Source organism: Peromyscus californicus, unplaced genomic scaffold (assembly GCF_007827085.1).
Source record: "Peromyscus californicus insignis strain IS unplaced genomic scaffold, ASM782708v3 Scaffold_4__1_contigs__length_199733344, whole genome shotgun sequence".
Taxonomy (NCBI): domain Eukaryota; kingdom Metazoa; phylum Chordata; class Mammalia; order Rodentia; family Cricetidae; genus Peromyscus; species Peromyscus californicus.
In genome coordinates, this window is record NW_026294562.1 from 23,514,743 (window position 1) to 23,540,515 (window position 25,773).

The following is a 25,773-nucleotide window of genomic DNA, read 5'->3' on the forward strand; positions in this document are numbered from 1 at the left end:
TGAGATGACATATGTAGCACATGTCAAAGTTCATGATGCTGGGCGATCTTTATAAACATTGGTTGTTGCCGTTGTTAGAGAGGGATCCTCTGTGTCCCTCTTTCTCTAATTTCATTCTTCCACCTTTTTCCTAGGGGCAGCCAGTGATACTAATTTAGCTCACTGTGTATCTTTTTGTTTGTTTGTTTGTTTTTTATTTTTGGAGACAGGGTTTCTCTGTGTAGTTTTGGTGCCTGTCCTGGATCTCGCTCTGTAGACCAGGCTGGCCTCGAACTCACAGAGATCCACCTGCCTCTGCCTCCCAAGTGCTGGGATTAAAGGTGTGCGCCACCACCGCCCAGCTCTCACTGTGTATATTATCCATTCTTTTCTACTTTGCTCATGTTTATATTCATAGACCATATGTGGTCTCACTGTGTGCTAGTGTGGACACTGCCTCATTTTTGCTTTCACTGGTACATATTTACTTATTTTTCCCCCCTTATTTCTCCTTTCAGTGGAAGAAAGCAGAGGAGAAACTGGAGCGGGAACTTCGGGAGGCTGAAGCTTCGGAGAGCACGGAGAGAAAGCTGAAGTTGGTGGGCAGCTCCATTGTCATGCTCCCAAAATGCTTTGTTAAATGATTTTTAGTTATAAGTTGTTTCAACTTAAAGTTGTATCATTTTGATGTATTTCATGGGTCTTAGGCAGATGATTTTCATGACATATAAGAAAGTACAGTGTGATGCATGCCAGTCTGTGAAATCACCAGATGTGTGTCTTCATCTGTTTTGTGCCAAAGTGTGAATTCTGGGAAGGATGAGAAGGGGAAAAGAAGTTGTGATTGTGCTAATTCCAGGAGAGCTACCAGCTACTTCTAAGGTGTTCTTGTCTGCTTTCCCTGCCAGCACACAGAAACTCTGAATATTGTGTTTGTGACCTACTTCAGAATATTGAAGAAGGCCCAGAGGTCACCTCTTCTGCCAGCGGTTCTAGAAGGTCTTGCCAAGTAAGGGCTGTTCAGGCTGAACCCTTTAGATGTCTGCAAATACGTAGTGGCAATGTAGCTGTGACTCTCAGAGTGTCCCCTGATGTGTCCTAATGTTCCACTTCACATTTCTTTTTTAGTCACCAGCCTTTCCTTGTGGGCCTTTTGCTTTTCTCATTTCAAACCTTTTAAATTTTATCTTTTTTTCTTTCTACTTAACATGTTTCTGGCATCCCTAAGATTCACCTCTCAGTTCTTGATTCTGTTCTATCTTATGTGTTTGGGTGTTTTACCTGCATGTATGTCTGTGTTCCATGTGCATGCCTGGTGCCTGCAGAGGCCAAAGGAGGGCTTGGGTCTCCTGGAGCTGGAGTCACAGATGGTCTTGAGCTGCCGTGTGGGTGCTGATCGAACCTTCCTCTGAGATAGCAGTAAATGCTCTGAACCACTGAGCCCTCTTTCCAGCCCCAGTTCTTGATTCCTTTCTGTTCTGTGTGGTTGTTTATCTGCCAGCACAGTTGGTGTGGGTCAGACACACATGAATCCTAAGTCTGTGTTATTAACCTGGCTTGCAGATCATTTCTCTAGTTCTCTGTATCTGTTCCTGCCAAAGTAGATCTTTAAACTAAAGTAGTGTGCTTTTAACATTGATGATCTTAGGAATTGTTAGCTAAAAGTAATAGCTATTAAATCTGAGGTGGTATTTTGTACTCATTGCTATCCAATACAAATATAACGCGCACTGCAGATGCAACTTGAAGCTTTGCCATGTTAGCCATGTTTGGTAGCTCCCTCAACCTCCTAAGTCCATGTTCTTACAAATGGCAGAATCCTGTCTTTTCTCTTTTCTTTCTTCCTTCCTTCTTTCCTTTCTTTTTTGGTTTTTTGAGAAAGGGTTTCTCTGTGTAACAGCTCTGGCTGTCCTGCAACTCACTCTGTAGACCAGGTTGGCCTCGAACTCAAAGAGGTCTGCCTGCCTCTGTCTCCAGAGTGCTGGGATTAAAGATATACACCACCACCACCATCCAGCAGACTCCTTTCTTTTTATTGCTTCCTGTTTCCTGAGAGCTGATTTTTGCTGCCTTGTTATGACTTATAGAAAACTAATACATTTAGTCAGGGCAGTTGTTTGCTCTCGGTAACTTGTTTCTCAGGACGGAGTACTTTTTGTTTGATGTCTCATATGTTCCTACCAAGTGTAATGTCCAGCAGTGTGAGATGGTGTAAAAAGTCAGTCTGAATTAAGTGAAAGCTGTCAGTGATCACTTATTTCCATTATGACTAACAATTTGAAATAAGTAATTTAAAATGCAGTTTTATAGTCAAGCTATTTTACTCGCTTTATTTCTACTTTTGGATTATTCAGTAACTAAGTTTTATTTGATTCTAGGTTTGCACATCTTATAAATGTGGAGTTTTTTGATGATTTGTTAGTGGTTCTTCATACCCTCATTGAGTCTGGTGTAAGTAACTCTTATCAGTGAATTACTTTTGGAGCATATAAATGGCAACAATCGTTCTCATTTATTAATTTTTTTTTAAGGACCTAAGTTATCAAGAAAGTCTTCATTGTGTTCAAACTGCTTTTCATATTCTTTCTGGACAAGGTGAGTTACTGTCTTAGGTTTTATTTACTTTGTCCCTGAAGACTGTAACCTAATTTGTGTTTGTTGTTATCTCAAAGGTGATGTTCTAAATATTGACCCGATGAAATTCTATACACATCTCTACAAAACATTGTTTAAATTGCACGCAGGTATGTTTTTAGAAGATGCTTGTTTGGTACGTATGTATAAGAGAATATGTTGTGATCATAATTGTAGCCAATGAGAAATAGGGTCTGGTACATAATAAAGTGCTGGCTTGCCCTTGTCATGTACCCATAGTTAATGAAAGAACTTAACGGGCTCGACAGGAAATGCAGTAAATGCATTCCAGAGCATCTCTTAAGTATTGCTCTACTGACTAGGATGATGGTTTCCAGCAGGTAGATGATTCATCTTGAGGGTTTTCTGGAGTTCAGAAGGTTGCATAATGAAAGCATAATGAGAATGGCCTGTGGTGTCTGTTTTAGGTGCTACCAACGATGGTATTGAGATTGTACTCCACTGCCTTGATGTCATGCTAAGCAAGCGCAGAAAGCAGGTTTCTCATCAGCGAGCTCTTGCCTTCATCAAGCGCCTTTGTACGCTTGCTCTGCAGGTTCTTCCAAATGCAAGCATTGGCCTTTTAGCAACTACCAGAATATTGATGCATGTAAGTAGTGGTGTGAAGAAGTAGAGCTGAGTTTTTGGGGTACTGGCACTGTGCTTGTTTGATGTGTTTCTCTTTCCCTTGAATATTTATCATTATAACTAGATTAATTCATAGCCAGATGCAGTAGTTCATGCCTACAGTTACACCGGAGACTGATGCAGGAGGACAGCTCAAGCCCAAGAGTTTTCGGCCAGTCTGAGCCGCAGGCTGAGAGCCTGTCTTTCTCTCTTCTAAGTCAGGGTCTCACTGTGTAATGCTGGCTGGCCTGGAACTAGCTGTGCAGACCAGCCTGGCCTCAGACTCACAAAGACCTGACTGCTTTTGCCTCCCAAGTGCTGGGATTAAAGGCGTGTGGCACCAGCTTAGTGAGATCACATTTCTTTAAAAAGGGGGAAAAAGAAAATTCACATTTGTAAAGAATCAGGTGCTAAGAGAAGCAAAACAAAGCAATTAGTGATAGCTCCTGGAGGCGGCCATTTTCACCACCTGGCGTCTGTCCTTACTGTCCTGTGTAAGCGCCTGTGCCACACGCAAGTATTTTGTTTTCATGGAAAGGAGATGATGTGAGTTAGGCTATATGCCGTTTTTAGACTGTATAATGACAGACATTCATGTCAGTATAAATCTCCTACTTTGTTTTTAATGATTAAGGTTTTTTTAGTTCTTTGTTTAGCAAACACAGTTCTTAGAGTTCACTTGCCATTGTCACAAGCACTTCACAAATAATACATTACTTAGTTTTTATAACTGAGATAGTTGTAGCAGTTGTTACTGGTCCTACTTTGCAGCTGGGCTAAGGATGCAGAGGAGGGAAGTGACTCACCTCAGCAGACAGTGCTGGTGACCTGTAGAACTGGGGTGAGTGGCAGGCATGCTCTTGTTGCTGCCCAGCCTGCTGCCCACTTGCAATGTTCTCAGTAAACTGTTGTGAATTAAGAAATTGGTAGAAGTGGATTCACACTCACAGCTTGGCTTCTTTATGCTTCTTTGTTCTCCTAATAAATATAGAAGTTGCTCTTATAAATGATGCTGTAGATAGTTCTGTAGCAGGAATTTTAAAGAGTCTTATTAATAAAATCAAAACCTGAAGCCAGGTATTGGGGTGAATGCTGAAAGATCAGAGAAGCAGAACAAGCCACAGCTACCTCGCCTCGCCAGTTCCTCGGCTGATCCTGTTTCCTCAGACTGGAAGCTTCTCAGTCCTTATCCAGAATGAATCTCAGCTGGACTGTGCTGCTCAAAGCCTAAAAGCTTAACCAGCCAAATGCTCCTAGTTTCTGGTCCTCACACCTTATATATCTTTCTGCTTTCTGCCATCACTCCCTGGGATTAAAGGCTCACTTCTTGGGATTAAAGGCGTGTGTCACCATGTCTGGCTGTTTTCAATGTGGCCTTGAACTCACAGAGATCCAGAGGGATTTCTGCCTCTGGAATGCTAGGATTAAAGGTGTGAGCTACCACTGCCTATCCTCTATGTTTAATATTGTGGCTGTCCTGTTCTCTGACCCCAGATAAGTTTATTAGGGTGCACAATATTTTGGGGAACACACTACCACCACATATTTCTATAAGAAAGATTTCTTAAAGTAAGATTGGAAGGTAGGAAGAATATGCCATCTTTGTAGATTGGGTAAATCTCTCCAAACTAAGACATTCTTTCATGATACATCTTTCAAGATGTAAGTTATTTCTTACTAAAACTAGGCTTAAAGATGTTAAAATTGTAGCCCTTATTATAACTGCAAATTTAAATGAAGTATAGGCCAGTTACATTCTTTAAATTAACTTACTTAATTCTTCCTTTTAATGTGATGTTTTTGCAGACTTTTCCCAGAACAGATCTGTTGCTTGATAATGAGTCTCAGGGCAGTGGAGTGTTCCTGCCTGAGCTGGAGGAGCCAGAGTACTGCAATGCCCAGAACACGGCGCTGTGGGAGCTGCACACACTGCGGGTAAGGCCTTCCTTCCCTTCCTCTCTTCCTTCCCACCCCCTCTCCCCACTGCCCTTTCCTCCTCTCTCCTCTCTCTGAGTGAGCAGTATGTTTTCACCTTTTCCTCAAGTGTTACTGCTAGAGTGCTCATGGATGCTTCTGGGATGCCTTCTGTAGGAACCGTACTTTAATACTGTATTCCTTAAGCTGTTGAGTATGTTTTTTTTTTTTGGTTTTTCGAGACAGGGTTTCTCTGTGTAGCTTTGCGCCTGTCCTGGAACTCACTTGGTAGTCCAGGCTGGCCTCGAACTCACAGAGATCCGCCTGGCTCTGCCTCCCGAGTGCTGGGATTAAAGGCGTGCGCCACCACCGCCCGGCGAGTATGTTTTTTAAAACGGGAGAGAGTGATGGTAGTTTTGTAATGAACTTAGGGAGATTTATTGAAGACTCCCCAACAATATTCAGAAAAAAAGAGGATTTGTTATCAGGCTACTGTACATTTATACTACATTGGATTCTATCCAAGGAGATTTTGGTAGACTCCGTTGCAAAGTAGCTTCAACTACAGTGCTAGGATCCTATAGTGAGGCCAGCAGTAGAGTGAGCCTTATAGAAACTATGGTAAATTATTTTTTACTATGAAATAGAAACTGCCTGTTGGTAGTTCTTTTTATACTGTTAACTTGGTCATTTCACAAATGTGTATTTTTTTAACATTATTTTATGTATGAATGTTTTACCTGCATGTGTGTCTGTGTACCGTGTTAAAATACATATCCAGCCCCCAGATATGTATTTTAATCCTGAGAACTGAGGTAATACTCGGTTTTATGTTTTGAGACAGGGACTCTCTATGTAGCCCTGACTGTTCTAGAACTCAGAGATCTCTGTGAGATCTCTGCCTCCTGAGTGCTGATATTAAAGGTGTGTTCCACCACACCTGGCTAGTAATATTCTTTTAGATTTTTAAAAATTTTTCTTTTTAAAAATTTAAAAATATCTTTTTCCCCCTTTCCCTTTCTTCCCTCCGTTCCCTCTCATGTCCACCTACCCTAGCTCCCTCTCAAATTAATGGCCTTTTTCTTTAACATACACACAAACATACATACACAAATTATATATAATATAAATACATCTTGCCGAGTCTGTTTATTGTTGCATATATATGACTTCAGGGCCGACCACTGGTACTGGATAACAATTAAGGGATCAACCCTGGGAAAGACTAATTTTTCTACTCTCTGCAGTCCTTAGTTACTTGTAGTTTTTTCCCTAGGAGTAGGGCCCTTGTCAGAGTTCCTCCTTCCACATTAGCGAGTCTCTTGGATGTTGTCCTTGTTCATATCGTGTTTAGACAGCCATACTGTTGAGGTACTGTGGGTGAAGCTTCCCTGTCATTTGTAGGAGACATAATCTCACAGTAAATTTTCTGGTCCAAAGGCAATCTCTGTGTGATTTGTATACATGTTTTTTGTTTTTGGTTTTTTTTTTTAAGCTGTAAAATAATCTGTGGCTTGTGTTTTCGAAAGTACTGACCTGTGAATGTTTCTTTTCCTCTTCAGAGACATTACCATCCTGTAGTGCAAAGATTTGCAACTCACCTACTTGCTGGGGCACCATCTGAAGGTTCTGAGGCCCTCAAGCCCGAGCTGAGCCGAAGGTAGCATTTGACAGTGCATTGCTTTATGTTTCTGCTTTTTGAGCAGGTTCTCACTATGTCACCTTGGCTGGCCTTGAGCTCAAAGATCCACTTGATTCTGCTGTGACTAAAATGTGTGTCACCTGGCCTGTTTAGGGTTTGTTTTTATTTGTTTGTTTGTTGTGCTTGGGATCAAACCCAAAGAACCAACTTATTCTAAGACTTAAAAAACTCAACCTGGGCTTTGTCCTTTTATATTTGTGTTTGTGTGGGTGCACGTGTGTGTGTACAAGAGCTCCTAGGGAGGCTGGGGGTCACATTGTGTGTTGTTCCTGAGAAGCCATCCACCTTCTTTTTTTGAGACAGGACCTAGACTTGCTGCCATCCTGTTTTTCAGTCTTTCCAGTTTGGGAATTCCAAATAACTGCCTGGCTTTTTTTCCCTTTTAGTGTGGTGACTAGGATTGAACCCAGGTCCCCATGATTGCAGGATGAGCACTTTGGCAACTGAGCCATCTGCCCGGCCCCAGGTTTTTCTCTTTTATAAGCCCATAGATTTCTTTAATTAGATATCATATGAATTATAACCTACTGATTTCATATTGTCCTTAAAGTCTGAACAAAATGGAAGAAATTCATATTTTTGTTGGATTGTTTGGGACAGGGTCCCATGGAGCCCAGGATGGCCACAAACTTTATCATATAAGAATGTATTTGTGGCCGGGCGGTGGTGGCGCACGCCTTTAATCCCAGCACTCGGGAGGCAGAGCCAGGCGGATCTCTGTGAGTTCGAGGCCAGCCTGGTCTCCAAAGCGAGTTCCAGGAAAGGCGCAAAGCTACACAGAGAAACCCTGTCTCGAAAAACAAAAAAACAAAACAAAACAAAAAAAAAAAGAATGTATTTGTGTGTGATGACTTTACACTCTTGATCCTCTCCCCTCCACCTCCCAAGCACTTGGGAGGATTACAGGTATGCACCCTATGCCTGGCTAGTTGTTACCTTTTAAGATTAGAAGAATTCACTTAAAATTCACTTTTCTTACTTGCCTTGAAATACTAGATTTAGTTATTTCATTGATGTGTATGAGTGTTTTGCCTACACATATGTCTGTGCGCCATGTGTGAGCTGGGTATTCCTGGGGGTCATGAGAGTGCATCAGATTCCCTGAAACTACAGTTACAAATGGTTGTGAATTGAACCTGGGTCCTCTGCAAGAACGAGTGCTCTTAACCACTGAGCCATCTCTTCAGCCCCTGTTTTGTATTTTTAAATTGCCAATATAGTCAGCTGCTGTGCCCTCCAAATGAGGCTCAGCTTTGTTGTTTTCTATAAACCCTTTGTGGTAAAGAGAGATGATTTTGGCCATACTAAATACAGAGGCTGCTTTTTCTTCCTCACAGCTTCCCGTGTCTGTCTCTAGCCTTGTTCCTTTTTCTTTCTCTTTGCATTGCTAGGAACATAAGCAAAGACCTGGCATTTGCCAGGTATGCGCTGTTCACTGAGTCACATCCTCAACTGACTCCTAACATTGGTTTCTTTAAAAAAGGGAAAAGAGTAGGTTCTTTGTCGTTGTTTTCAGTAATTATTCTGGCATATTTTCACTGATAGTCATAAACATTGCCTCTTCTGTGCCAATTTTCCTTTTCTGGAGGAAGATAAAGCCTGGGTTTATCTCTAAGGTTTGGCCAGCGGAAAAGGCTTTCTTTTCTTGGAGAATGAAACTTGGGGTGTGAGTACAGTCCTTACCCCTCTCTTTTGAGTAATGTGGCTCATAGTAACCCCAGATGACTAAGATTTGCTTACATGGTCTGGGTACTGACCTATTTTCTGTCATGAATATCCTGTCCTTGTTTTTGATCCAGGCTAGTAGATGAAGGGTTGAGTGGTGTTTGAAGTCAGTGGGTGACAGCTCCATGCTTTGCTCCTCTAGTCCAGTGACAGATTTAGTTGCTTGTCATTAATATCACTAGTTGAGCTGGGATTCAATCATGCGAGCTGGTCGACATCTGCTTAGCACTCTTCCTGGGCTGTAGGCCTGCATTTCTGAGTGTGTACTAGATTTTTCTGAGATAACTTTAGTAAGATAATGTTGATACTACAGAGGAAGTTAGGTTTTATTTATTTATTTATTTTTGAGACAGGGTCTCTCTAAGTACCTCTGGCTGTCCTAGAACTGCTTTATAGACCAGACTGGCCCTTGAATTCACAGAGATCTACCTGCCTCTGCCTCTAAATTGCTAGAATTAAAGGCATATACCACCAAGCCTGGCTAGTTTGTATCTTAAATGAATGAGTTGGTTGAATGCTTGATGTTATTCTTCAGATACAATGTAGCTTAAAGTTATACAAATAGTGGTATCTCTGCATATCTTATATTTTTTTAAATTATAGATCTGCAGTTGAACTTTTTGAGACTTACAGTATGGCAGCAATGACATTCAACCCTCCTGTTGAACCTTCAAACTCCAAAAAGAAGGTATGTGATACTTTTTTTTTAATAGAGGAAATAAACATTAAATCAATGTGTCTATTAGCAATTCAGCTCTACCAATTTTCTTTTCTTTTTTCGAGACATGGTATTGCTTTGTAGTCCAGGCTGATCTTGAACTTATGATTGTCTTACCTTAGCCTCCCATGGATTGAGAGTATAAGTATTGACCACAAAGGCCTGGCTCTAGGAGTTGAGAGTGGGTTGGATACATGGGGCTGAAATTCTATAGAGATGATTGGTGAGACTTTCATTCAGTATAGGGTACGTCCAAGACCTGACTGGACATCTGTCATTACCATATGTCTTTTTGTTGTTTTTGTTTGTTTTGAGACTGGGTCTCACTGTGTATAGCTCTGGCTGATCTAGAACTCACTTTGTAGACCAGGCTGGCCTTGAACGCACAGAGATCCGCCTGTCTCTGCCTTCTTGTGAATGCTGAGGTTAATGGCATGTGCTACCACCACCTGGCACAATATGAATAGTTTTAACTATTAATTTTAACCTTTTGTTCCAGGATAAATTTTTACAAGGGGACTCATTTTTGAATGAAGATTTAAATCAACTAATCAAAAGATACTGCAATGAAGTTGCTACTGAGATACCACTGGATTTCACAAAATGTTTGAAAACATCTTTACAGTAGAATAAAGGTGAAGAGTCAGTGACTGTCTTATATAATCATATGTGCATGTGCAGAGACACATACAGATGCATGAGGGCCTTCTTCACGTACAGGAACATTTCCTAAGAATGACTATATGAGGACTGAAGCAGAGGCCACAGAAGACACTGCTTATTGCTTTGCTTTTTATGGCTTGCTCAACTTGCTTTCTCATATAGCTCAGGCCAACTTGCCCAGGAATGGCACTGCCCACTGGTGGTGGGCTGGGCCCTACCACATCAGTCATTAATTCTATAAATGCCCTACAGACATGCCCACAGGCAAGTCTGATGGAGGCAGTTCTTCATTCAGTTAAGGTTCCCTCTTCACAGGTGACTTTAGTGTATGTCAAGTTGACAAAAACCAAGCAAGAGAGCTATTAAATCCTCTTTATAAGTATATAAATATTGTTATTGCAGCAGCATAGATGAAAGCAAATAATAGATTTTGTAAAGATTTTTTAAAAATAGCTTAAAATTAGATTCTTGTTCATTGGCTCTTGTTGAATGATACACATAAGGAATAACTAAATCTGACCGTTAGAAGGAATGAGTATTGCCAGGGGTGTGTGGGGTGTATGGGCGCACTCCTTTAATCCCAGCACTCGGGAGACAGAGGCAGACGGTTCTCTGGGATCAAGGCCAGTCTGATCTACAGAGTGAGTTCCAGGATGGCCAGGGGCTGTTACACTGAGAAATCCCGTCTCAAAGAAACCAAAAAAAAAAAAAAAGGAATGAGTACTCTTATGACTAGTTTCAAAGGAAGTTTGAATGAGATTCTAGAATCCTGGAAGTTGTGTTTATTATTTTACGTGAGAGTGATGGGGAAATTGCTCAGTGGGATGAAAGCAGAGCCGAGATTTCCACTGTGCTCTAGGGATATTGGTTCCTGACAAGCCAGGAAAGTGTTTTTCTTTTAAATTCTTACAGATAAAAACTGTATATGTTTATAAATAGAGTTAAAAGCACTATTTTATACAATAGCTATTGCCATATTGTAGAGATGACTTATGAAATGTGTACATAAATATTTTCTACTGTTAATAGTTGAATAAAGTAGCTTCCTTCTACTTCATAGTCTTGTGAAGGTTTGTTTTTCATTGTTAGTGAAAAGCAGTTCAGCTAAATAGACGGTTAATTCAGCACCAGAGACGCCAGTTCTCCTGGCGCTTAGAGCTCTTTCCTCGTGAAAACAGAAAATTCCCTTACCACCCAGCAGACTCTGGAACAGTGACCAGTTACCAGTTTAAAGCCAGCCATTACTTCTTTTGAGAATTAAGCTGGGCATGTGGGTGTCTAGGAAGACAAGGTCAACAGGTATTAGAGGAGAGGGGAATGAGGGAATAATTACCAGCTGGATTGGAACATGAGTGCATTCTTGTATTGAGTTCCAGAAGTAAGTCTCTCTCTCTCTCTCTCTCTCTTTTTTTTTTTTTTTTTTTTTTAAATTCCTTGAGACAGAATCTCACTTTATAGCTTGGGCTGGAACTTTGAAAGATCTGCCTGCCTCTGCCTGGGATTAAAGGTGTGTACTACCATACCCGGCCTAAAAATATTTCTGGAGCTACATTTTTAAGGCTTGATTGTTTTTTTTGTTTTGAGACAGGGTCTCCTTATGTAGTCCTAGCTGTCCCGGAACTCCCTATGTAGACCAGGCCAGCCTTGAACTCACAAAGAGGCTCTTGGCTCTGTCTCCTACCACACCCAGCTAAGGCTTGATTATTAATGGTGAGAAAAGGTATGCTTCAGCATACAAGTACTTTCTTAAACCCTACTGTTTGAATAAAAAATTCCAGGAATGTTAGAAATATTTATATACACAACCAAAAAAATCTGTCTGTATGTCATATATTTTACTTTGGCAGCAATAACATATGTAAGAGAAAAGTCAGGTTTTTTTTTTTTTTTTTTTTTTTTTTCTGGAGCTGAGGACCAAACCCAGGGCATTGTGTAGGCAAGCGCTCTACCACAGAGCTAAATCCCCAACCCCAAAGTCAGTTTTAAAACAGGAATTGATTGATTGGATATTTCATGACTATTTTACAGTTTTTAGTTTCTTGTCGCAGTTGGACCATAAATCTATACAATTAGCATTTGAATAACATATATGAATTTGAGGATGAACTATATGTGTACATTAACTTTTTTATATAGCCTTACATTAATGTTTCCTTTTTGGAGATAAATATTACAGGCATTAGTAATCACAGGCACATATACATATACCTTGAGGGCTATATTAAACTACAGCCTAATTTTTTTGAAGACAGATCTTGATCACCTACTATGTGCCCGGCAGTACACCAGGCACTTAAAATTGAAGTGGGATAGTAGGAGTAAAACAGCCTTAGTGCTCCATGATCTTTGATGCCAAGTCAGGTAGTTCACACTACTTAAAAATGCATCATTACCCAGTTCACTGTCAGAAAGAAGTATTTCTGAGTTCAGAGGCTGTCATCTGAAATAAGCACAGTATGTGTTCAGTAAAAGAGATGTCAGGGTTATCTTCATAATGCAGGTTCAGAATGTGTTTAAAAGCCACTATTTAACCTACTCTTGTGTCAGACATCTTTAGCTTTGGTTACTTTTAGGAAAAGATTGCAGAGAACATGTAGCTTAACCATGGGTCCTGGGGGGAATGAGAAAGGTCGAGACTGTTTATGAGTTTGCTGTCTGATGATTTGTAGACCTATCCATTCACCTTTTCTGGCCTTGGTGCTTGTGAGAGAGGCAACAGTAAAGGGGTTAAAAGTGTACCTTGTCACTTTTCTGGGGGCTGCCTCTTACTCTGCCAAATATACGACCAAAGAAAATAGCTCCAAAACCTTCTCTTTATTGACAGGAGAGTGTAGCAGTCTATGGAGCTTTGTGTTTTAGAGTTAATTCCATTTTACTGCAACAAAGCCAGCCCTTGTTCCTTTTTAGAAGCAAGGCTTTAGTGTCTGCAGAGATATTGGAAGGGAACAGGAAGGGGAAGATGGGTTTTAGAAAGACCTGGCATATTTTATACTGGGCCTTCATGAGCCATCAGTACCCCCAGAGCCATCGAGATGGGAAGCCTTTATGGAAACAAGTCTGGTTAAAACAAGGCACTTGTAACTCCACTTTTATTGAGTCCAGACTCCATATTGGTCAGCAGGAAACTGTAAACGTGTGCTTGTGCTGTGGATAACATGCGAAGAAGTCTTACCTTATGAGGGCATTTCTGCTCAGATAGTATCCTTACTGCTCAATTCCCAGACACACTCTAGTATTCTTATCTTGTCCAATAATCAGTTGTCATCAGACAGGTGACTGAGAGGAAGAGGATCTCTGTCACCTTCCTACCAAGTATCACGCTTGATTCTCACTCTAATTCTTTATTGCCAGATTGTTTTCTTTGTAAGTTGGGCTGCCAACTTTGACATGGTTCACATGTAGAGGGTACGAGGTCCTTGTTCACGTTGATAAGTACTAGGGAAATCAGGAAAGTTAAACAGGCAGGCTTGTCTCTTCAAAGGAAGGAGATATTTACCTGTTTTCTACCCAGAATGCTGGGAATGGATGTAGTTTACAGCCTGTTAATCTTTCTGCTATCTGTAAGCCCTGGCTTCACCTGAATCGCCCAGACTATTATGTTTGTTTATCCCAGACTCTCCCTCTGTAGACTTTGAGCATTGCTTCCCAGTCAATAAAACTCATGTCACTTGTGCTTTACAACAGCCGAAGTAACTTCAGTGTTATCTTAGGGCCACTACAATCTTGACTCCCATGGGCTGTTATGTTTACCTCAGTCATTACCCCTAGACCCTTATCTTGACCATTGTTTTTAAGACAATAGAACCTATCTTTATGGAAGAAGCCACAGGTACTTTGTAAAGAGTTTCAGTGTAAACGTGTCTTAAATGTTGTACACACAGGATTGAGTGAATTGTCATCAGGAAACTTTCTTTTCCAAAGTTGTGCTGTGCTTAAATATAGCTAAAATAAACTCCCTGGTGTCAGAGTCTAGAAGTTTGAACTAGCCCAGCAAACTAAGTTGTGCTGAACCTGATTTCCTTCCTGCCTCTTGCAGATCATTTCTTTGTAGGCTGTAAACCTTTGCAGGGACCTCACATTCACACATTTAAAAAAAAAAAATTGCAATAAAAGCAGCTTGCATGTTTAAGTTCTTTTCCATACCAATTTTACTGATTAAGAATTTGCTAACCAGATTTCTTATATCCTAAAAAAATACAAAATGGTGTTAGGAATAATTCCAATAGTCATTCTAATTCATTATGAATAGGATTATTTCTTGCATTTGGTAGACTGGTTAGCTGTGTAATTCAGATAAGCTTTTAGTCAAAACTTAGTGTTTCTAGGAAACACCAGACTGTGCCTAGTCAGTTGTAATGCAGTCTTGTACCTTACAGTGATACTCTGATCAATGATGGACTGCTGTGTGGGGTGTCATAGGACATAACCATGGTCCCATAGTGTTATAATAAAGCTACAAAGAAACCCTCTTGCTTAGTGACACTGTAGCCATCTTAGCTTGTGTAAGTATATTCTGACATTCATACAAAGAGATTCCTAAATAATGCATTTCTCAGAATGTGTCCCCATCATTAACTGACACATTTCTATAATCAACTGTTTATATTTTTTAAATTTTTATTTTATTATTATGTGCATATATGTATGTATATATGATGTGGGGGTACACATGGAGGCAGAGGATAGTTACTTTTAAATTTTTTATTTTATTATGTGTGTATATGTATGTATATATGATGTGGGGGGTGGGGGGCACACATGGAGGCAGAGGATAATTTTGTGGAATCAGTTTTCTCCTTTTTTCCATTGGTCTGAGATCAAACTGAGGCCATTAGGTTGTGTGGCCTTTATCCTCTGCCCTATGTACATTTTTTAGCAAAATGTCCTGCCTAAAATCTCAAAGACTCAATTTTAACAGAATGAGTCCTTTAATCTAAATTGGGATGCAACAGGCTGGGTTTGTTCACATCAGTATTTGAGTATGGGGTCCGTTTCAGATTCGTTTTGTATCAAATCCCCATCTATGCTAAGGACCATGAGAGTGAGCAGGACAAACCTAGGCCACCAGGCTTACTCTGCATCTTATTACCTGTAGCTTTTGTTTGGCTCAGGCTGGTAGGACTTTAATTTGCAACCCAAGGTGACCCAAATCATTTGGCCTCTTTATTGTATAGAAACTTGATAAAATGTTTCCAGAATATTATTTTTTAAATGAGGCAGCACTGTGCACTTGTTATAGACCTATTATTTTATTTAAAAGGGAACCCTTACTGCTGTGCAACTGCCCAAATGAGAATAGAGTCTGAGTTTTGTTGGCAAGAGAATGTTGGCGCAGCAAGAGTCTTCCACTGACATGAAAGCTGTGTGGTGTATTTTTGACATGTCTCTTTTTAGAATGTGCAAAGAAGGGATTGTTTTATTCGTTCTATAATTGGTAAAGGAAAATCTCAAAGCAAAAGTCAGGATTTTTAATGTGTTTTATAATTTGAGGAAAAATATCTTCAAATGGAACGATGCCAGTGGAAAGATAAGATGTAGGCTTGACTATGAAGGAACACATATTTCAGTCTGACAAGTCACAATTTGCTTCATTTCAAGAATGAGAAGAATCCGTTGCACTTGGTTGACAGTTTGTGAAGGACATTTTTAAAAATAATGTACATCAAATGGCGAGTGTGCCTTGGATCCACAACTCTTCAGTAAATCAGACACTATTGCACTGAATGTCTAGCCCACTTCTCTTGTTCAAATGTTTTATTTTAGGATGTCTTGAAATAGCTCGAACCACTAATGCTTGTAACCCATAGCAATATCAAGAAAGCTATGTCTAATAAATACACAAGTACAGTGTCAGTACAAACATTGCAAAATAAATAAATCTACTTTAAACAGCAACTTAGTCTGCTTTTGCTTTTAAAAAATGATTAAGCTTTCTTATTAAGACATCACAACTCAGTAGATACTAAATTGTACATCATTCTAAATTCATTTTGTGAGAACTGAAATTGGAACAATCTATGGGCATATGAATAATAGCTTTTGAAAAAAAGAACATTTCTATTTGCAAAAAGTGCACTTTGGTGCACAATATAGGAACTAATTTGAATAATTGTTAACAAACCTTACAGGACATATTTACATTTCCAGTGCCCCTAGACTGCCACTTCTCATTAAACCTATGGCCAATTTTCAAGGTTTTCCAACCTCTGTGCCTCTGGTTCCCAGTTCTCCAAGTTGGGTCAGCAAGCTGGTCCTTGGGCTAGATTCATGTGTTTTCTTAAACTAAGAATAGATTTTACAATTTTAAGTGGTTGGCACACTTGAAAGATGTGTGATATGTGAAAATGATAGGAAATTCCAATTTATGTGTACATAAATAAAATTTTATTGTTCAGTCACGTTCACTTTTGTACCTGTTGTTGGCAGCTGCAGCTGCACTCTGGTGGCAGAGTTGAGTCTGTGCCAGGGGAAGCCGTATGGCCCTGACCTTAAAATGTTTACCACCTGGCCCTTCACAGATGAGGCTTGTTGCCTCAAGCTTAGGGCATGGCTTCTCCAGCTGTAACAACTGCACCACCCTGGGTGTCCCTGCTCCGTTCCTCAGGAAGTTGGTTGGCAGCCCTGTGCCATTTTGCTTGTCCTCTGCATGTCCCTCACATCAGGTGTGAAGAGGGCAGGAGTTCAGAAATCATCAGTTTCCAGTTTAAATGTGATGGAAGTAAAATATATTTCTTTCCACCACGTTCCTTCTTCAGAGCTTCTCACCAAGGATCTTCACCTGTAACATCATCCACATAAGCTTATTAGGGTATTGAGCACAAAGAAGTACAAATATTTACAGCCTACCCAGGTTTCAGAGTTGTTAACTCCAGAAGCCCACAGCCCTTGTAGCTAGTTTGAAAAAGTCAATTTCTGTAATACAGTGTTAAAACAAGGTGCCTGTAGGAGGTAGAACACTGTTATTTCTGTCCCGGAATACCACATTCTTTTTAAAAATGATTTATTTTTATTTTGTGTGCATTGGTGTTTTGCCCGCATGTGTGTCTGTGTGAGGGTGTCGGATGCCATGTGGGTGCTAGGAATTGAATGTGGGTCCTCTGGAAGAGCAGTCAGTGCTCTTAACTTCTGAGCCAACTCTCCAGCCCCAGGAATACCACATTCCTTAGGAGAAACAACAAAAACTCTTTTTATTATATCAAATGTTCCTCAGCTTTAGGAAAAGGAGAAATTCCTTCAACTGTTATCACTTCAGGTAGGAGTGAGGTAAACATTTGCTGCTTTAGAAATTCTTAGATTATTATTATTACTGAAACTTTAGATGTTATCATTTTAGAACAAATAACATGAAATACTATGGCAGTCAGAAAGGCTAAAACATTGTACTTGTTTGTTTATGAGAATGTACAAAGAGAACTTTAAAAAAAAATAAGTGCTTGTTCTTGGAAATACCTTGATAAAAGATCATAAATGGGCATAGTTGTGCCAGTGGCTATTTTTAAAGAAAAGCACCAATGTTTAGCAGAGCTATGAAATCAGTTTAATACTTAAAAGGATCACTTGCTGCTGTGGATATCTGTATGCTGTGAATGTGTTGCTCTGATTGGTTAATAAATAAAGTGCTGATTGGCCAGTAGCCAGGCAGGAAGTATAGGCGGGACAAAGAGAGAGGAGAGTTCTGGGAACAAGAGAGCTGAGCCAGGAAACGCTGCCAGCTGCCACCATGAGAATCAACATGTAAAGATACTGGTGAGCCACGTGGCAAGGTATAGATTTATAGAAATGGGTTAATTTAAGATGTAGAATCTAGCTAGCAAGGAGCCTGAGCCATTAGGCCAAACAGTTTAAATAATATAAGCATCTGTGTGTATATTTGGATCTGAGTGGCTGTGGTCCCAGGCGGGACTGGAAATAACTCCAGCTACAACTTGCCAAGGGAAATGGAATCCAAAGGCAATCATCTAAATCACTGTCCCACAACAAGACCACACCTCCCAATCCTTTCCAAGACAGTTCCACCAACTAGGGACCAAATATTCAAATATATGAGCCTATGGAGGCCATTCTCATTCAAACCACCACAGCCAGTCTGGGCAGTACAGCCTCCAACCACAGAAGCAGTGAAAAGAAGGCTCTTATGTTTGATTCCCTCACACCTTTTTTCATGTTCTAGATCATCTGTCTGCCGAGATTGACTTTGCATGTGAGTATCAAGCAGTGGGGTGGGCAGCTGACATTGCATTTTCAAGATGGAGACTGAAGTTATTATTATTATTATTATTGCTTTTCTTTTGCTTTGCTTTTTAAACACACAGTCTCACTATGGTCCCTAAATAGACCAGGCTGACTTTGAGTTTGTGATCCTCCTGCCTCAGCCTTCCAAATGTTGAGATTATAGGCAGATGCCACCACACCTGGCACATTTTAATTTATTATATTATTACTATTTTTAGAGTCAGGAAGAGATGAGATTGCTGGGTCTAAATGAAACAAATAAGACTATAATACTAGGAATCCCAAACACTGAATGATCCATAGAGTTCTTGAAGAATGTTAGGTGTGTTATTAATAATTAAGGCAGTCCCATATGTGATGACTTAAGTCTGTCTGACACTTTGGGCGAGTTGGTTGCCTTCTTGAGGCCTTTGGTTAGTTATTTACAAAATAAGGAAGTCTGAAAACAATTGTGTGTATAAACAAAAGGGCATGTACATGCCATGGTGTATATGTGGAAGTCAAAGGACAACTTGTGGGAGTCAGTTCTCTCCTTCCACCATGTGAGTCCTACAAATTCAGGTCACCAGGCTTGGCAGCAAACACCTTTAACCACTGAGCCACCTCTCTGGCCAAGGAAGTCTAAAATTTTAATAGCTTGCATATAATTTCAGAGCCTGGGTACTATTGAGGTACCATTCCCACCTGTCTTCAGAGGACAAGCTTCTTGAAAAGACACAAGGCTCCATCCTGTGTTACAAAGTCCTTTCTGTTGAGTCTTGTTTCAAAATACTACAGTACCTTAGTATATTTGGGTCAAACATGCTGCCCTCAGTCACTGCTGGTAGCCCACTGTGTCACTGGGGGACAAGGCACCCACAGGTTTCTCCTCCTTAATTTGGACACTTTCTGAGGCCACAAGCTGAGGAGGTGATGTGAGTCCTCGAGGCTGCTTAGTGGACTTGGTGAGTTTCTTGAGTTCACTTGCAAAGGAGATGCCCCTTCTTTTATCTTCTCGGGATGCCTATGTAGAAAAAAAAAGAACCTTCCTTGATGGAAAGGTAAACCCAGGCTCCTGAGTCCCATGGCATACTCAGAGAGGGAGTATGTTCTGTCTTTTCTCCCAACAGAGAAAAAAAACAAAAAACAAAATAATTACCTTCCAACAGCTCTACTTAGGACCTAGTATCTAGAGATTTCACCAGCTCCCAAATTTAATTATGATACGACTGACTATCAATGCTTTATAAAGAAAGCAAAGTAACTTTCATGTTACCTGAACCTGTTCCTTTAACTTAAGGATGAATTTCCCTGCACCTTTCCACTTGCTTTGGGCTTGAAACACACACTCTTGGTCCAAAAGGATCCTCTGGGAGGACTTTGGAGTAGAAGACTTCTTATTGGGTGCATCTTTCATCACCTCTTCCAGAAGCACATAGTCACCTGGGTTGGGGTTGTTCAGGATGCTGTAGGAATATTTGGCTTTGCATAAGGTCTGAAAGATAAGTTAGAGTCGGCTGAATCAAGCATCTCCTGGGTTTGCATCCATCCTGAATGAAAGTTTAAGGTGGGAAAGTGGCTCAGACTTTTAGCGATGGAGAGTATCTTCCAAATCCGGTCACCCAATGCCTCATTATCATTTGAGTAGCTATGGCTTATAACACTCCTTCTCAGGTTACCTCACTTAGTTTCCAAACGGCCTGACTTAAACGGTGGTATCAGAGCAACTGGAATGGGCTAGTGAAATCAGACACAGGAGGACGATTTATGCAACAGAAGTTACTCAGAGTCCTCCCTCCCCGCCCAAAAAAGAAGTCTGCCAACACACAGTATAACTTAGACACAGATCTGAGTGAGCTTTTGAGACCTTGCTGGAGATCTCTGAGTGAGTAAGGGATAGAGCTGGGGACTGAACCCTCAGCCATGTGATCAGGAGTCTGTGCTGTTTACTGTGCAATATCACTTTTCAAGCAGGAGTTCAATGAATGCAAACCTTAAGGAGGCCATGAGGAACAGTTCTCTGAAGTCATGTTAAAAAAAATAAAAATAAAATAAAAAGCAGCCCAATCTAGAGGAAAAGATTTGGCCAACAATCAGAGTTGGCCTCTAACTTGTGTTCTGTGGCATCCTTCAGAGATGGTTATTCAGTATTTACTCAGGTTTTCTGGGGTAATTTCTGCAGGGTCACCTCCTAAACCCATTATCAGCAGAGATCCAAACTTATTGTAGATGGTAGCTAAGTATCTGTTGCGGACTGAAGAACCATTTGCTATCCTTAAGAGATGTATTCATTCATTCATAAATGAGCTGTCAATACACACACACACATCTAATTTGTCCCGATCATTTGTATCAACAAGAGGCATGGTGTGAGGAAAGGCGAGATTCCTTGCGGTGCTGGGATCAAGGCCAGAGCTCTGTGCCTGCCAGGCAGGCAGTATCTCTGAACTGCACCCTGGCCCCCACGGAGGCTTTTACCTGCTGAATGACATCCTGTGCAGTGCTGACCCGGGGGGCTTTGATGACAGTTCGGGGTTGCTCTGGAGAGACGTCATGAACTTGAACAAAGAAGCTCTCCTCCTCCGAGCTCAAGATCACCTCCTTGTCATCTTGGACAATGCTTTTCTCTTCTAGGGTCTGCATTAAAATAATAATAATAATAATAATAATATATGAGTAATTGGTAAGATGATTTAGAAGACAAAAATTCTAGCAAAAATCTGAGCTGTATTGAAGAGAAGTTCATTCCCCAAACACCATTAACATTTAGGGAATATGAGACATGGGAGCTGGTGAGATGGCTTAGGGTAAAGGTGCTTGACGTGCAAGCCTGATGACGTGTGTCCAATCCTTAGGCTGCATATAAATGCGGAGGAAGGGGAAAACCAAATGCACAAAGTTTTCCTCTGACCTCTACCCACATGCTGTGGCACACATGCTCCGTGCCCCCTCCTTCCCTCCTCCCTCTCCTTCTCTCTCCCTCTCCCCCTCTCTCCCCTCATTTTAAAGTTACAAAAGAAATACTAGGCGTATGAAATAGGAAGCATGGCGTACTCATCCAGATGGGATAAGCAAAGCCCAGAGTGAAAAGGCCCAATCAGTGGCTGCAGGTAAACCACACTTCAGTGAATATTGATAGAATTCCCAATCATATGAGAATTATTATCAGGCTAATTGGATTTGGGTAAATTTTAGTGAAATCCAATTCCCCTCTCTTGAATGCATCATCATCTTTAAAAAAAGATTTGTTTCTTTATTAATTTATGTGTACAAGTGTATGCCTCCACATATGTATGTGCACTACCTGAGTGCAGGGACCTTCGGAGGTCAGAAGAGGGTGTTAGATCCCGTGGAACTGGACTTCCAGGTTAAACCACCATGTGGGGAGTGAATGGAAACCGAACCTGAGTCCTCTTCAAGAGCAGTGAATGTGTTTAATTGTTGAGCCATCTCTCCAGCCCCTATTTTATTTTATTAAAAAATTCAAATGGGCTGGAAAGATAGTTCTACAGATAAGAGTACTGGCTGCTCTTCCAGAAGACCAGGGTTTGATTCCCAGCACCCACATGGTGGCTCACAGCCATCTGTAACTCCATTTCCAAGAGATACAATGTTGCCTTCTGACCCTCATGGGCACTAGGCATGCATTTGGTACACAGATACATGTGTAGGCAAAAAACACCAAATGCATAAAAATGTAAAATAATAAACCCTTTTCTATTCTCTCCTTTTATTTTTATATCACCTCATTCTCATGAACAAACAAATGAGCCAAGAAGTCTGTAAACAAAATCTCACTGTTGTTAGGTGATGTATCCTTGTGTGCATCTGCCATTGATACATAAGAGTATTTTCCAAGCATGTGAATAAACAAAATCCTGAAATTGTGTGAATATGATTGTAATGTTTTACATAGTTTCTGCCCACTTATCAGCCCCTTATTTTTGTTGTTGTTGTTTTTTGAGACAAAGTCTGCCTGTGTAGCCGGGCTCTCCTGGAACTCGCTCTGTAGACGAGGCTGGCCTCCAACTCAGAGATCCGCCAGCCTTTGCCTCCCAAGTGCTGGGATTAAAGGCATGCGCCACCACTGCCTGGCTGTCCCCATTTTCAAATGACAGTAGTTTTAAAGTTATAGTCTAAAAGAGAGTGGACACAGAAAAAGAGAGACAAGGAAGTAGTAGGTGATCCTGTTGATGCCGAGACTTCACATAGAAAATTCTATCCCCAGCAGTCTTCTGACCTGATCTCCATAGACAGGGTACCGAAATGATGCCAATTAACCAGAAGAATTCAAGATTTGCTGTCACTGGTCTGCATGTTTCTGCTGGTCCCATCACCCATGGATACTTAGGTCAGAATGGGAAACTGCCACCAGGTGGTGCCAAACTGTAACCTAGACTGGAAAGGATCGGCCCCAGCCTTTTCAACAGCCCTGAAGTCACAGCCCTACAGCTTACATGACCCGAGTTTCCAACCTTACCCAATCTGACAATGGAGGGGGAGGAGTGCAGGTATTGTCTACTTCTGTTACATAAAACATGTTTGTTCCCCACCATTCTACAGCATGTTTTTCTCCCCAATTACAGTTCTTGTTACATAATGGGATGTGTCATTACATTTATTGCTATATATTCAAACAATCCAAAAGTGCTATCGGGGGTAGTTCACATGACAGAATTTATGGTCTAGCATTCTCTGAAGCAGGAGAGAAGAAGGAAGAAGAGAGGATGTGTGGCTGAGGAGAGAGTCAGTGAACTGCTTGCTGCAGAACAGGAGACTCCAAGCTCCAGGACATGTGTAGACAAGCCAGGTGTGGAGTCACATGCTTATCATCCCAGCACTAGGAGGCAGAGACAGGCCAGCCTGGGTTGGGCTAGGCTGTCCACATAGCCAGCTTGGTGAGATCCAAATCCAATGAGAGACCTTGTCTCAAAGAAAACAAGGTGCATAGATAGTTCCTGAAGAACACTTGTGATGGTTCTCTGGCCTCCACACGCACAGCACACATGTACACTTGTACATGTGAACACATACACACACACACACACACACACACACACACACACACACACACACACACACACACGCATGCATACAAAGAGGAAAAATTCTAAGTTGCTTCATAAAATCAGCAAGAATGCATGTTTTGTTAAGTGTGGTGGTGCACACACCTTTAACCCCAGCATTAGGGAGGCAGAGACAGGTGAATCTCTGTGAGTTCAAGGCTAGCCTGGTCTACATAGCTAGCTTGGGCTACATAGTGAAACACTATTTTAAAAAAAAATTCTTGTTTTTTTTTGTTGCTGTTAATTTTCCTTTTTCTTTGTGTGTGCATGTGCGTGCGTGTGTGCGTTCGTGCGTGCATGCATGTGTGTGTCCATGTATGGAGGCCAGAGGTCGACATCAGGCATCTTCCTCTATCGCTCTCTACACTCTTTTTTGTGACAGGCTCTCTCACTGAACCTGGGGCCTGAGGTTTCAGCACAGCTGGCTGCTCAGATAGCCCTTGGGATCTGCTTGTCTCCGCTCCTCCACCATGGGTACAGACACACCACTGCACCCCACAATGGCTTACAGACACACTGCTGTACCCCACAATGGCTTACAGACACACCGCTGCACCCCATAATGGCTTACAGACACACCGCTGCACCCCACAATGGCTTACAGACACACCGCTGCACCCCACAATGGCTTACAGACACATCACTGCACCCCATAATGGCTTACAGACACACCACTGCACCCCACAGTGGCTTACAGACAGACACACCACTGCACCCCACAGTGGCTTACAGACAGACATACCACTGCACCCCACAGTGGCTTACAGACAGACACACCACTGCACTTGGTGCTTCCATGGGTGCCAGGAATCAAGCGTGGGTTCTCTGCAAGAGCAGTGCGTGCCTTCACTGCCGAGCCTCCTCTCCAGCCTCTGTTTCCTTTTTGAGACAGCGTTTCATAAAGATGAGGCTAACCTCAAATTGTCTATGTTACTGAGGCTGGCCTTTTTATCCTTCTGCTTCCACTACCCAAGTGCCAGCATTACACATATGCACCAGAACACCAAGCGCTTTTATTTTTGAATTAATTATTAGGCTTAGTACATAAAGTAATGGAGTCCATTATGGAAGAGAGTGCACCAGTTTTGAACCTTAGAACCTTACTTAGAGTTTATTTACTTTTTTTTTTTTTTTTTTTTTTTTAAGATAGTGTCCCTCTGTGTGGTCCCAGCTGTCCTGGAACTCGATTTGTAGACCAGGCTGGTCTCGAACTTACAGAGATTCCCCTGCCTCTGCCTCCTGAGTGCTGGAATGAAACAGATGCACCATCATGCTCGGCAAGAGTTTATTTACTTTTAAAGATGTTTTCTGCCATAGGTAATGAACAGAGAATAATAACAGTGGCCTCATTGAAACACTTTTTAACTAAGCATTTTCCTACATATTGTACACATATGCAACATGAGCCTTGTGATAATTTGGAGAGGATAACATACAGTAGTTTCCAGATTTTACAGGTCAGGTTAGCGAGTTACAGACATTAGGTGATGTGAGTGCAGTCAGAGGACACACTGACTAGAAACCAGAGGAGTGTAACAAGCAGTGGAGAAGAGTGGGGAGGTTACCAAGAGAAACTAGAAGCTTTGTTTTGAGACAGGGTCTCTCTGCATAGCCCTGGCTGTCCTAGAACTCACTAAGTAGACCAGGCTGGCTTTGGACTCACAGAGATCTGTCTGCCTCTACTCAGTAGTCAACTGGGATTAAAGGCATGCACCACCATGTCCAGTGGGAACTTTTAATGTGCTGCACAGGCAAATGGCTTATGAGATGATTAGTTTTACCCTATAAAATGAATGCACATTTTTGTAATAGAGGTCTGTCAATGATTATAGTGCCTTCTAGCATTCAACAATTAATGAAGTCAGTTATTAGGTATAGGGATGGGTGGAGACTGAAATGCAGCGCCCTTGTGGGGCCTTGTGCAAGTTCGGTATTGCTCTCATGCTGTGCATCACCTCTGGCCCTAATGAATGTTTATGAGACATCACTATGCACCAGGCAAACCCAAATCACCAAATAGGACTTGTTCTCCTTTGACATGCATTTCAGTCATAAAAACCTCCTCTCCACAAAAGCATATGGAGGAGAGCTACTACAGTCTACTCACCAGGAAAAGCTTGTGAGAATTCCCTTGTGATTTATCTCCCCTTCAGAGTGCTTCTGTCCCCTCAGATTTTATTAAGCACTCTTTCTGGAGGGCTTTACTGCCCACTGTCACATACATCTAAACTACCCACTGGTACCCATAAGCTCCCCGGTCTTTCTACCTATATAACAAAGTCACATTTGAACCTCAGCACCGGTCCATGCTGACTGCCCGCTGCTGCCTCCCACAGTGCAGGTCTGGATGCGGATGATCCTCAGGGGCTGATGGCGGGATTCCCACCTTGGCAGCGGAGGATGGTAGAAAGAACATCAAATCAAAGCCACAAGACTTGTTCTTTCTATTCTGACCCCATCATTATTTTAATGCCTCTCAATCTTAGTTTCCTCTTGCACAAAATGAGGACACTGAAAATAGTGAGTGTCTAAGC

General features: G+C 41.4%; 2 protein-coding genes across 2 annotated transcripts in view; one reads left to right on the forward strand and one right to left on the reverse strand.

Moving 5' to 3' along the window:
- Noc3l (NOC3 like DNA replication regulator) overlaps positions 1-11,019 on the forward strand; it is a 34,019-nt gene extending 23,000 nt beyond the window's left edge. Inside the window, exons 12-21 of the mRNA XM_052713592.1 lie at positions 498-578; positions 888-988; positions 2,358-2,430; positions 2,511-2,574; positions 2,652-2,723; positions 3,042-3,223; positions 5,047-5,175; positions 6,717-6,814; positions 9,185-9,269; positions 9,799-11,019. Of these exons, the coding sequence (XP_052569552.1) occupies positions 498-578; positions 888-988; positions 2,358-2,430; positions 2,511-2,574; positions 2,652-2,723; positions 3,042-3,223; positions 5,047-5,175; positions 6,717-6,814; positions 9,185-9,269; positions 9,799-9,927 (1,014 nt within the window). The 3' untranslated portion in view covers positions 9,928-11,019. The remainder of the gene's footprint in view (positions 1-497; positions 579-887; positions 989-2,357; positions 2,431-2,510; positions 2,575-2,651; positions 2,724-3,041; positions 3,224-5,046; positions 5,176-6,716; positions 6,815-9,184; positions 9,270-9,798) is intronic.
- Positions 11,020-14,613: 3,594 nt separating this feature from the next.
- Plce1 (phospholipase C epsilon 1) overlaps positions 14,614-25,773 on the reverse strand; it is a 300,119-nt gene continuing 288,959 nt past the window's right edge. The window contains 4 exon segments of the mRNA XM_052713591.1: positions 14,614-16,740; positions 18,975-19,197; positions 19,450-19,668; positions 20,652-20,810. Of these exon segments, the coding sequence (XP_052569551.1) occupies positions 19,009-19,197; positions 19,450-19,668; positions 20,652-20,810 (567 nt within the window). The 3' untranslated portion in view covers positions 14,614-16,740; positions 18,975-19,008.